At 44.9% G+C, this 12,534-nt stretch overlaps 1 protein-coding gene across 1 annotated transcript; it reads left to right on the forward strand.

Annotated features, from left to right (window-relative positions):
• Window positions 1-1,089: 1,089 nt before the first annotated feature.
• LOC111552771 (sulfide:quinone oxidoreductase, mitochondrial) lies at window positions 1,090-9,491 on the forward strand. The gene is made up of 4 exons (XM_026450465.2): window positions 1,090-1,301; window positions 6,911-6,978; window positions 7,279-7,457; window positions 9,184-9,491. Exons 1-4 carry the CDS (start codon window positions 1,124-1,126, stop codon window positions 9,239-9,241), a joined length of 483 nt encoding a protein of 160 aa, XP_026306250.1. The 5' UTR covers window positions 1,090-1,123; the 3' UTR covers window positions 9,242-9,491.
• The last annotated feature ends 3,043 nt before the right edge of the window (window positions 9,492-12,534 follow it).

The raw sequence follows: 12,534 nt of genomic DNA on the forward strand, positions 1-12,534 counted from the left end.
CCACCCAAGATTATCCTGCAGACAAGCAGCAGCCATTTGCAGTGCTCCTTCCCTGAGGTTAATTAAGCTTTTATTTGTCTGAGAGTTGTAATAAGTACAAGTCATCTTCCTAATTCCCATTGCCATCAGTGACTGCTGAGCCTCTTTGAGGGCATGGGACCGTTGGACTTCTTATGGAAATGGAGGGCTATTTACTATCTCACAAGGTTGGAATTGTCTTGAAACGTTTACGTTTTTACCCTAATGACATGTCATGAACATTTCAATCAGTGTGTCCTTAACCGGATCCACTAGCAAATTGATGAAGTTGCTGGATGGAGTTTGTTAAAAATAAATAAAAAGCATAATAAGAACCAACTACAAAATGTGAAAGAATATTACATAAACAAAAAAAATTAAATGAACCCTCAAAAGTGATTAGGATGGGTCAGTGCACCACTACCAAGGGTAACTTTGATAACGGTGTTTTGGAAAAAAATTCACCTCTGCCTTCTGCACTGAAAAGTAAATCCAGTACTGAATCAGACCCCTGGCCCCTTTTCCAAAGAGCTAGCTAATATTTTTACACCTCTTTTCATCTTAAATTGGTGTTCTGACAGTTTCCTTTATGTGTTTTGAAGTTGACACATATTTGGGAATGATGCTTTCTTACCAACTCCTAACACGTCCTTTACAAGTTTAAGGGATGCTGAGCATCACCTTACAGAATAACACTGAGGTGCTAAAGTTTACACGTTGACAGCTGAGGGTCAGGGAGACTGCAACTGAAATATACCACCCCTTTATTTTAGTATTAATAAAAACATCAGTGGAGTCTTTCAGAATTATTAGTAAGCTTCACTCCAATATCTCATGTACCCCTATGTGTGTGGCCACAGGGATCTCTTGGTCTCTATGGGGAGATCATGTCAACTGTGAGAATGGTTATTTAGCTTATCACCATCCCCCAGGAGAACACGTGAGGTCTTGGAGAGGGTGCGGACTGATACAAGTGCTGATTGTATAATGCTCCATGCAGCCATAGCGCAGTGTATGGAGTAAGGAAGTTCAGGGGGGAGCTTGCGGAGCTGTGGAAATATTGAATAAATGAAAATGTGGATTCTCTCCTTGTGTGTAGTATGAAATGCTTCATGTCACACCACCAATGGGCCCACCAGATGTCCTCAAGACCAGTCCTGTGGCTGATGCTGCTGGTTGGGTGGATGTGGATAAAGAAACTCTGCAACACAAGAGGTACCCAAATGTGTTTGGGATTGGGGACTGCACCAACCTTCCTACGTCAAAGACCGCTGCTGCAATAGGTAAAATAACCAGCTCTATTTCTCTCTTTCTCAAAAAGATGTCACCTCGAGGCACTACTGTAACAAAAACAAAAGCTTGGTATCTGCCTGTAATCCCAGCACTTTGAGAGGCTCAGGCAAGCAGGTCGTTTGAGGCCAGGAGTTTGAGACCAGCCTGGCCAACATGGTGAAACCCCATCTCTACTAAAAATACAAAAATTAGTCAGGCGTGTGGCAGGCGCCTGCAATCCCAGCTACTCAGGAGGCTGAGGCAGAAGATTGCTTGAATCCGGGAGGCGGAGGTTGTAGTGAGCCAAGATCGCACCACTGCATTGCAGCCTGGATGACAGAGCAAGGCTTCATCTCAAAAAAAAGACTTGGCACCAACAGCATTCCATTAATAATGAAGAAAGTTCTGTGTCCTAAAAATGACTTTGACCTTCCTAAGACAGAAGCAAGTTGTCAATGAACTCAGTGTCATATAAAGCAAAAAGTGCCTTTTGAGTGCTTTGCCCCAGAATAGCATGATCTTATCTACCTTTTCTAGGTCAGAGGGGTTGTTGTCAGAAGAAGGGGCCTTAGAGAGAGTGCATCACTTTTCCAGCTCTGTTGAATTCTGTTACTTCTCATACTGCCATGCTGGCATCCCTGGTATTCTTTGCCTCTGCCACCAGGCAGCTTGGCTATTTTTCTTCTGCCTGAAACACCATAAAGCTCGGGAAGCATTTGTTTTCCCAGAAAACACATGCAAGTCAATGAAAGCTTGCAGACCAGAAAATTGTCCTGTTAAGACAAATACAGTGGAGCATGTCCTGAGTGGTACATGATTAAGGCCTCAGCCTGGAAAACTAAATTCTTCACCTCGATGTTCTGCACCAGCAGCGATGGGGAGAATTGCCTTTTAGATTCTGTCCTCTACTGACAGGAACTGTCTTTTCTGGATGCTATAAAACACAAGACCTCCAGAATAGTAGTGTTTTGTGTGAATGAGACGCCAGTGGAACAGATTGTGGTACTTTTGCTGACTATTTCAACCTCAAGATAGACTATCTAGGAAACTCACTGAATGTCTTTTTCATTATTCATGCTAATTTCCTCCCAACTTTTTATTGTAAAAAATCTCAGACCTATACAAATTTGAAATAAATTGTAATACTCATATACCTTTCAGGTATTAACCAATTATTAATATTTTGTGACATATGCTTCATTGAATTTATGTATATATGTATATTATATATATAATGTGTATGTGTATATATATAAATATTTATATATATATATTTTTGGTGGGGGGACAAAATTTCACTCTTGTTGCCTGGGCTGGAGTGCAATGGCACAGTCTTAGCTCACTGCAACCTCTGCCTCCCAGGTTCAAGCGATTCTCCTTCCTCAGCCTCCCAAGTAGCTGGGATTACAGGCACCCACCACCACACCTGGCTAGTTTTTGTATTTTTAGTAGAGATGGGGTTTCACCAAATTGGCCAGGCTGGTCTTGAACTCCTGGCGTCAGGTGATCTGCCCCCCTTGGCCTCCAAAGAACTAAGATTATAGGTGTGAGCCATGGCGCCCAGCCTGTATTTATGTATATTTTCCTAAAGATGTCCTTTGTCGTCCCAGCCCCTCCTTAAATCCACCAGCCAGTCAAGGATCACACACTGCATTGGGCGAAATGCCTCTTTGGTCCCCTTTAGTATAGAGCAGGCCTTCTGACATTTGTTCCTTTACTTTCGTGACATCGACATTTTTGAAGATTCCAGGCCAGTTACCTTGTAGAATACCCCACAATTTAGAATTGTCTAGTTGTTTTCTTATGGTTTGATTCAGGTTATATGTTTTGGCAAAAATCTCCGTGCCTGAGGCTGTATACCTCCCTCTGCGGCACCTCAGGAGCCCGTCACGTTAGTTTGTCTTGTCTTTGGTGAAGCTTGACTTCCTCACTGGGTTAAGGGGTGTTTTCTCTCTCTCTCTCTCTGTCTTTTTCATTGTAAAAGTACTCTCTCTCTTTGTAATTTATAGGTAGTCTGTGGGGGGATACTTTGAAATGACATTCATTTAATGTAAGCCTGCTGAATTTATGTGGTGAAACTACCTGTGATGTGAGGCCCAGATTACCCGGCTTTTAGCCTTCTTCAAACAAATATTTAACTTGATGTTCCAGATAGATAAGACTGAATATGACTGAACAAAAATATTCTAAGTGGCAAGTCTTTTGCTCCGAGTCCTGCAGTGCATCTGCGTGGCTTCCACGGTCCCCCAACCATGGAGGGCGTGTCCCCGTTGTTTTTACATTTGTGTCTTACAATCTGCAACCTATTCTATGGTTGCTCTGGAGCTTATTTAATGAGTCCACTCTTAATTATATGTGGATTGTTTCCAACCCATTTTTATTCAAATAGTACCATAATGAGTGCTCTTTACCTGTTATTTAGGTTGGTGCAAAAGTAATTGCAGTTTTTGCCATTAAGTGTAATGCCATTAACCGCAATTACTTTTGCACCAACCTAATATTTCACCTGTGTGAAAGTCTGTTTACTCTTTTCTTCAATGCCCAAATTACAATAGTACTAGCTTTTCCCAAGCAGATCTTCATTTCTTCTTAGATTCCCTTCCCCAAATCCTCTGAGTATCCCAAGGCAATGCCACACTTTTTCTACAAATCTGTCATTGGGTTTACTTGCCACCAAGCCTCCGTCCAGACCCCTATGCTGTTGTGAGCAAGACCCATCTTGCCATGTTGAATCTGGCTTTCCTGAGCTCATGTCGCCTTCTCTGCTTCTCTCTGCCCCAGGATGCTCCTGTAATCACTCTCAGCACAGCTAAGATCAGGATGTGGCATTTAATGAAAGTTAACGGAAGGCCCAGGCATGATAGAAGGGGATTGTAATACCGGGCAAAAACCCAACTCCCGCACACCTGCACCCATGCACGCTTTAAGCCTAGATGTTGAGTGACTGCTTTCTGGCTTCACAGGCCTCACCTGTCTGCGGTGACACCCGGTGGATGTCTCTGCTCCTTTTCTGTTGGCATTGATGTCCTGCTGCTGTGGCCTCCTCAGGTGTTCTCAGTTCAGATTCCGAACTCTTTATGGCCCTCAAAGAGGAACAGTTTTCCAAAAGGGAAATATGATCTTTAGAGATGTTGCTTTGCCCACGGTGAATATAGCCATTTAATTTTTTCCCTTTTTTAGAGACAGGGTCTCGCTCTTTTGCCCAGGGTGGAGTGTAGTGGAGCAATCACGGCTCACTGCAGCCTTGACCTCTTGTGCTCAAGTGATCCTTCCACTTCAACACCCCCAAGTAGCTGGAACTGTAGGCATGTGTCACCATACCCAGCTAATTTTTAAAATATCTGTAGAGATAGGGTCTCCCTATATTGCCCAGGCTGGTCTCAAACTCCTGGGCTCAAGCGATCCTTCTGCCTTGGCCTCCCAAAATGTTGGGATTACAGGCATTAGCCACCTTGCTTGGCCTCATTTAATATCTATAATTTTTAGATGGAGTCTTGCTTTGTTGTCCAGGCAGGAGTGCGGCGGCATGATCTTGGCTCACTGCAACCTCTGCCTCCTGGGTTCAAGCAATTCTCTTGCCTTAGCCTCCTGAGCAGCTGGGATTACAGGCACCTACCATCACACCTGGCTATTTTTTCTATTTTTTATAGAGATGTGGTTTTACCACATTGGTCAGGCTGTTCTTGAACTCCTGAACTCAAGTGATCCACCCACCTCAGCCTCCCACAGTGCTGGGATTACAGGCGTGAGCCACCACGCCCAGCCTCATTTAATATTTTTAAGCAGAGTTGTTTACTCTTCATTTTTTTGACCCCCACCCATTCCAGAAAAAATATCATTGCTTCTTTGATTTGGGCGTCAGTCAAACGATAGTTTATGGGCCAATGCAGTCCACTGCCTGTTTCTGTATGGTGGAAATTTTGTTTTTTGTCATTACATAATATCTTTGATTTGCCATTGGCCCACAAGGCCTGCAATTTTTCTTTACAGAAAAAGTTTGCTAACCCCTGATTTGGGAGATAACAAAATAACCACTTTAATAAGCATTTTATAATACAAAGGTAACCCATCTTTCCTCGAAAGTGAATCCCGTGTTCTACTTCTAGAGACACAAACTGCTGTATCTTGATTTTATTTTATTTTATTTTTGAGACAGAGTCTCACTCCGTCATGCAGACTGGAGTGCAGTGGTGTGATCTCAGTTCATTGCAACCTCTGCCTCCGAATTCAAGCAATTATTGTGCCTCAGCCTCCTGAGTAGCTGGAATTGCAGGAGCAGCACCATGCCTGGCTAATTTTTTGTATTTTTAGTAGAGACAGGTTTCACCATGTTGGCCAGGCTGGTCTCAAAGTCCTGGCCTCAAATGATCTGCCCACCTTGGTCCCCCAAACTGCTGAGATTACAGGCATAAGCCACCATGCTCAGCCACAAACTGCTGTCTCCTTAAAAGGGCAGTCTTTCTATTTTTTTTCTGAGATGGTGTCTCACTTTATTGCCAAGGGTGGAGTGCAGTGGTACGATCTCGGCTCCCTGCAACCTCCACCTCCTGGGTTCACGCAATTCTCCTGCCTCAGCCTCCTGAGTAGCTGGGATTACAGGCATGTACCATCATGCCTGACTAATTTTTGTATTTTTAGTAGAGATGGGGTTTCATCATATTGGCCAGGTTGGTCTTGAACTCCTGACCTCAAATGATCCACTTTCCTCGGCCTCCCAAAGTGTTGGAATTACAGGCATGAGCCACAGTGCCCATCTGGGCAGTCTTAATTATTCAAAATTGAACACAAACTGGGTTTAGATTATATGAAGAAACTATTACTAATATTTGGGGTGTGAAAATACTGTGGGTTTGTGTGAAGAGAATTCCCCATCAGAGAGATACAGACAGGAAGATTTATGAGTGAATTGATGTGATATCTGCTCTAAAAATGCAGCAGGAAAAAAAAAATAGCATGTGTGATGAGATGAATTAAACAAAATGATGGAATTTGAACATTTTCCTAATAAAAAAGGCAGTCTCCCCACTCTTGCCAAAGAAAAACAACAACAACAAAAATCCTGATGTATGTATGTATCTGTCTGCGTCTGTCTGTCTATCTAGGAAAGAGACAGAGAGATGGAAATACAGGTATATCTCTATATGTATATCTATATCCACCTGGTCCTGCCTCAGCCAGGACAGTGCAGTAGAGAGGAAGGCACGCTTTGTCGTATTGGAAATGCCTGGGGGCTACCAATCCAGACTGCCTGTGAACAGGGACACAGGGATAACCCGCATGGCCAAGAACACTGACTAAGTTGACACACAGACTAAATTGACAGCCTCAACCCCAGAAGGAGAGGCAATGGTTTTGGGGTAGGTCCATCCTTACAGCCACACTGGAGAGAGTCGGCTCTTTAGTTTCAAACCCATGAAAACACATGTGTGGGCCTTTCACGAATTAAAGAATCCCCTCTAGTAGTCAATTTCAATTAGTAAGAAGGTCATGTTCTAGTCACAGTTTCGAGGGATGGGAAATGGAATCTTCTTAACTTGTTTACATTAAAGTTATTTGCAAATTAGTTTTCATGGAAAACCTAGATGCTTACATTTTTCTGACTTTCCCATTTCTCTTATAGCTGCCCAGTCAGGAATACTTGATAGAACAATTTCTCTGATTATGAAGAATCAAACACCAACAAAGAAGGTTTGTATGCCTTGTAAGAATCACTGTCTCAATGAGCATCTTCCATTCTGTGTGAAAGTCGTGTTTTCCCACAATTTTGCACTTTCTTAATTAGTGTCTCCAGTATGGGTACTACTGTTTTTGCCATTAGTACTATTTTTTTTGTAATATAATTTGCATTTTTTCACAGTACAAAAAGTCAGAATATACAGAAAAGAAAAAAATATATAACCACTTACAACAAATAATAAATTCTAAAGTGTTAATATAGGACCATGAAAAAAAATCTACTTTCCAACTCAGTCTGATTTACAATTTTAGTATGATGGCTACACATCATGTCCACTGGTGACCGGCTACAACCGTGTGATTCTTGCCGAGTTTGACTACAAAGCGGTGCCGCTAGAAACCTTCCCCTTTGATCAAAGCAAAGAGCGCCTTTCCATGTATGTCATGAAAGCTGATCTGATGCCTTTCCTGTATTGGAATATGATGCTAAGGTAAGTGTGCTGCCTGGTTCCTGGATGAGGAAAGGGATTTATGGCACATCTCCACCCACATGGGATGTAGCCTCTTTTCTTCATTGTTAGCAGTGACCAAGTGTTCTGTCTTCTATACTCTAGGCCCTCTTTTGCTGCTGGATAAATAATAATAGTAAATCACTTTCACATATCAAGTACTCTATCATCTGCTACCTTACTTTTTTTTTTTTTTTTTTTGAGATGGAGTCTTGCTCTTTTGCCCAGGTTGGAGTGCAGTGGCATGATCTTGGCTCACTGCAACCTCCACTTCCAGGGTTCATGCAATTTTCCTGCCTCAGCCTCCTGAGTAGCTGGGATTACAGGTGCCTGCCACCATGCCCGGCTAATTTTTGTGTTTTTAGTAGAGACGGGGTTTCACCATGTTGGCCGGGCTGGTCTCAAACTCCTGATCTCAAGTGATCCACCGACCTCGGCCTCCCAAAGTGTTGGGATTACAGGCGTGAGCCACCACGCCCGGTCCCTTACCTTTGTTTTTATTATGTTATAGGAAAAACCAAACAGTAAGAGCACGGACTTTGGAGTTAGACCTGTATTTGAGTCATACTTCTGCCATTAGCATGGGAGAAGTCATCAGCAGTGTCATGCTATTAGCAGGACATACATAGCTGTGTGTCCCAGGGAAAGTTCTGTTTAATTTAATTTAAACACTCTCTGTGTTTAAATTTCTCATCTGCAAAATGAAAGTAACATTGCCTACCTCACAAGATGGAGATTAATGAGATAACACATAAAGAGGCAGGTACACAGTAGGGATTCAATAAGTAAGCAGAGTAATAAAAATTCCTCTTCTTCATTTTTTTTTTAATTTTTTTTTAAGGCAAGGTCTTGCCCTGTCACCCAGGCTGGAGTGCAGTGGTGCGATCTCAGCTCACTGCAACCTCCACCTCCTGGGTTCAAGCGATTCTCCTGCCTCAGCCTCCCAAGTAGCTGGGATTACAGGAATGCGCCACCACGCCCAGCTAATTTTTGTATTTTTAGTAGAGAAAGGGTTTTGCCATGTTGGCCAGGCTGGTCTCAAACTCCTGGCCTCAAGTGATCCACCTGCCTCAGCCTCCCACAGTGCTGGGATTACAGGTGTGAGCCACTGCACCCAGCCACTCTTCATTCTAAAAGCTGATGACCTCATTTTACTTTTCCAAACTCATATGAGAAAGAAATCAAGGTATCTACACCAGTGGTCCTGAACCAAGAGTGATCTTCCTATCCCTTGCTGCCCTGGGGACATTTGATAATTTCTGGAGATGTTTTTTGGTTGTTACAACTGGAGGGGCGCTCACAGGGATACTGCTAAACATCCTATAATGCCAGGTCAGCCCCCAACAGCAAAGAATTAACTGGTCCAAAATGTCAATAGGACGGAGATTGTGAAATGCTGACCTACAGTTAATTATGAGCTAATGGAAAGCAGAAAGAGTAGCAGCTTGCATGTAGCAGAGGCTTTAGACACGTTTGCCAAATTGAGTCAGCACGTCCAGACTCACACAGCAAGTCAGTGTCAAAGCTAGGACTGAAAGTAGGTTGTCCCCTACTAGTCATGGGATCTTTCCAACTCACTAGACAATCTTGCTTCATGTGCTGATAAACGTGCTCTGTGTGCAGCCCGGCTTCCCTTTCAGCATCCTCCTGACTGAAGTCGCCCCATCTCTCTTGCTGCAAGTACATTTTTTTGTGTTATTTCTTACAGGGGTTACTGGGGAGGACCAGCAATTCTGCGCAAGTTGTTTCATCTGGGTATGAGTTGAGGATGGCTCAGCACTTGCTCATTTGGATGGCTTCTGGGCCAAAACTGCAGTCACTGAATGACCAAGAGCAGCACGAAGGACTTGGAACCTATCCTTGTAAAGAGTTTCTTGATGGATAATGGTGACCACATGCCTCCCTTTTCAGTACCTTTGAACAGCAACCATGTGGGCTGCTTATGATGGGCTTGATTCTTTGGGAATAATAAAACAAAATAATGCTTTTATTTTCTGAATAACGGTTTGTCACTGATTGTGTTCTATGAGAAAATTTTATCTTGGCTGGTAGGGATGAAAAGTTCCAGCGCTTGGGAGAAAAACATGGTGGTGGTGAGCTAGCTTACGCGTTATCTACTGTGAGTATTCAGCTGACAGCTGGCATAATTTCAAAGAGCCTATTTGGATTCACTGAAAAGGGTCATTCCAGGGACGATATTGTTTCAAACATAGTGTGCAGTAGCCCTGAACACGTGCTGCTTAGAACTCCTGCCGCGGGAGCACAGCAGAGTAAGAGCCCAGCTGCCACCCCTCTGGTTCCACCACCCTGTTTGTGCTGAGGCCATACTTTCTTCCAGCCAGTGACTGAACATGGTGGGGCACCAGTGCTGGCCCATTCTTTGGAATGTGGGACTTCTCTACTGGACAACTTTAGCTCCAGGACCCCCCATCAACCTGTCTGAAACTTCCTTAGAACTGCGTTGCGTCTGAGCTTCTTCTATCCAGTCCTTCTTCCTTCCCCCTCTGTTTTCATAGCTGTCCATCTTGCACTGTGGTGTGAAGGCCCACCTTGCCTTCTCCTGTTCCTTCTCCATTATTCTTCCTAGCCATTTCTCCCACTAAGTCTCCTGCAAACCTAGTTCTCTCCAGGCACCTGTTTCTCAGGGAAGCTACACACAGTGAGACTGGGGTTAGAGGAATCCTGATGTGTATAGCAAGCACTTGCTAGATTCAGTTCCAATTTTGCCAACAAAGTTTTGAATGAGTTTGTACGAGAGATATTGCAGGAAATAGTTCCAGCTTATTTGAAGTTCAGGAGTGGCTTAAAAATAATTTGTTTCCTATTAGTTTATTGTAGAAGTTCATAGTTTCAGTTCAATCTGGTGTTTTAAAGCTGTGTACATTTCATATTTATAAACTCCCCCAAAGGGAAAGGCATAGCAGTCTATACAATGCCTTAGATTTTTTTTTCTTTTTTTTTTTTGAGACAGAGTCTCACCCTGTCACCCAGGCTGGAGTGCAGTGGCACGATCTTGGCTCACTGAAAGCTCTGCTTCCCGGGTTCATGCCATTCTCTTGCCTCAGTCTCCTGAGTAGCTAGTGTTTGGACGAATGGAGGCAAGATGGTGCACTTCCGGGTGGTTCTTCACCACCAACTCTTCCCATGTGTGCGAGAATGCAGCTGACGCCCGGGAAGGTGCAGATTAATCAGGCATGCACCAGGTGATGTCAATCCGAGGAGACCAAGATTTACCTGGTGGCACCTGCAGAGTGCCCCCCACCCTTCCCCCAGCTCCGGTCCCTGAAGCTAGATGACCAAAGAATAAATTTGCAGTTTTGCTTTTAGCCTTGCCTACTCGCTGGTTCTTTTGTGCCCACTCTGGTGGTCTTAGAAAAACAAATCAGTTGGTGCCGAAGACCCGGGAGGAGTCCCCTCCTCAGGCCTCTAGGGATTGAGGAACCTCCTCCTGCTCCCACGCCGCAGACGGACCAGGACCTGAGACCCGCTTCCCTCACTCTCATGGCCTCTCTGGGGTAAGTGCCCTTGTCTCCTCTTTACCTCCCTCGGCCAGAAATCCTGCGCAGGTCCGAGGTCCATTTTGAGCCACCAAGTGGCTCAGGAGACCTGTTCAGGACGGAGACGTCCGCCTGAAGGTAATCTCCACTTTGGCTTCAAGAGCCTCCAGTCTGTCTCTGCTGGTTCCAAAGGACGCTTTGAAGCCAGGCAGAGATCCACTTCCATTTCCATTGTGTCCATTGTGTCGGTAAAGAGGAAACAAATGAGAAACCCCCAGTCCAAATTTCTAAAGAGCACCCCCTTAGGGTGCCTCCTAGCCAATTTAAAAACCTTACAGCTTGAACAAGACCTTAGGAGGAAGTGGTTAATTTTCCTTTCCACTGTGGCATGATCGACCTCAGCAATTTCTGCCAGCGGCTAGGCAAGTGGTCCGAAATTAATTACATACAAGGCTTTTGGGCCTTAAGCTCTCGTCCCTATACTCCTCCTTCTCTCCACCCCCTCCCTTCCTGCCCAGACTCCTCCTTCCTCCTCCTTATCTACTAGTAATCCACTCGGTCCCATGCCTCCTTTGGGGCCCCCAACTGGCTGTCTTGAGTCCCCTATCTCTGCCCACACCCTCCTACAGTGTTAGCACCTTTGCGAGAGGTGGCTGGGGCGGAGAGGGTAGTCAGAGTACATGTCCCTTTTTCATTGGCCGATCTTTCCAAAATTGAGAAGCATTTAGGTGATTTCTCAGCTAATCCTACCATATACATAAAGGAATTTAGACACCTTTGTCAGGCCTATGACTTAACTTGGCATGACCTCCAGGTTATCCTAACCTCTACCCTAAACTGACTGAGGTTCTAACCCAGTATACCCGGTTAGATCTGGCCTCCCCCACAGGGGCCACCATTTTGGCGTCTTATTTCATTTCTCAATCAGCTCCAGACATTCGTAAAAAACTTCAAAAGGTAGAGGATGGTCCTCAGACACCAATACAAGACCTGGTTAAATTAGCCTTTAAGGTCTATAGCTCCAGAGAGGAGACGGCAGGCTTGCCTTGAACAGAAGTTACAGCTCCTAGCAGCGGCTTTACAGCCCAGTCGTAACCCCAGGCCAGAGAGCACATACTCCGCAGACTCCAAGGCTACAAAAGGAGCCTGCCTGCTATAAGTGCGGCAAGGCAGGACACTATGCCAACAGGTGTCCGCAAGGTCCCCGAGCCCCAACGCAGCCTTGCTATAAGTGCAAGGCATCAGGACATTAGGCCAGTGAATGTCCTAACCCTCGTCCACCAGCAACCCCGTGCCCTGCTTGCCAGCAGGGAGGAAACTGGAAGTCTGCCCCACCCTGAGAACAGGTGCCGCGCCTCTACGTGACCCCCTTTCCCAGGATCCTGGGAGCTCCTTCCAGCTCCTACATCTGGACGACGACAACTGAAGGTGCCGAGACTCGGGGACCCCCATCACCCTCGCCAAGCCGCGGGTAACTCTCCTGGTAGAGGGTAAGACAATTTTTTAATCAACAGCGAGGCTACCTATTCTGTTTTGCCGTCCTTCTCTGGACCTAGCCTTCC

The sequence above is a fragment of the Piliocolobus tephrosceles genome, unplaced genomic scaffold (genome assembly GCF_002776525.5).
Source record: "Piliocolobus tephrosceles isolate RC106 unplaced genomic scaffold, ASM277652v3 unscaffolded_20422, whole genome shotgun sequence".
Lineage (NCBI taxonomy): Eukaryota > Metazoa > Chordata > Mammalia > Primates > Cercopithecidae > Piliocolobus > Piliocolobus tephrosceles.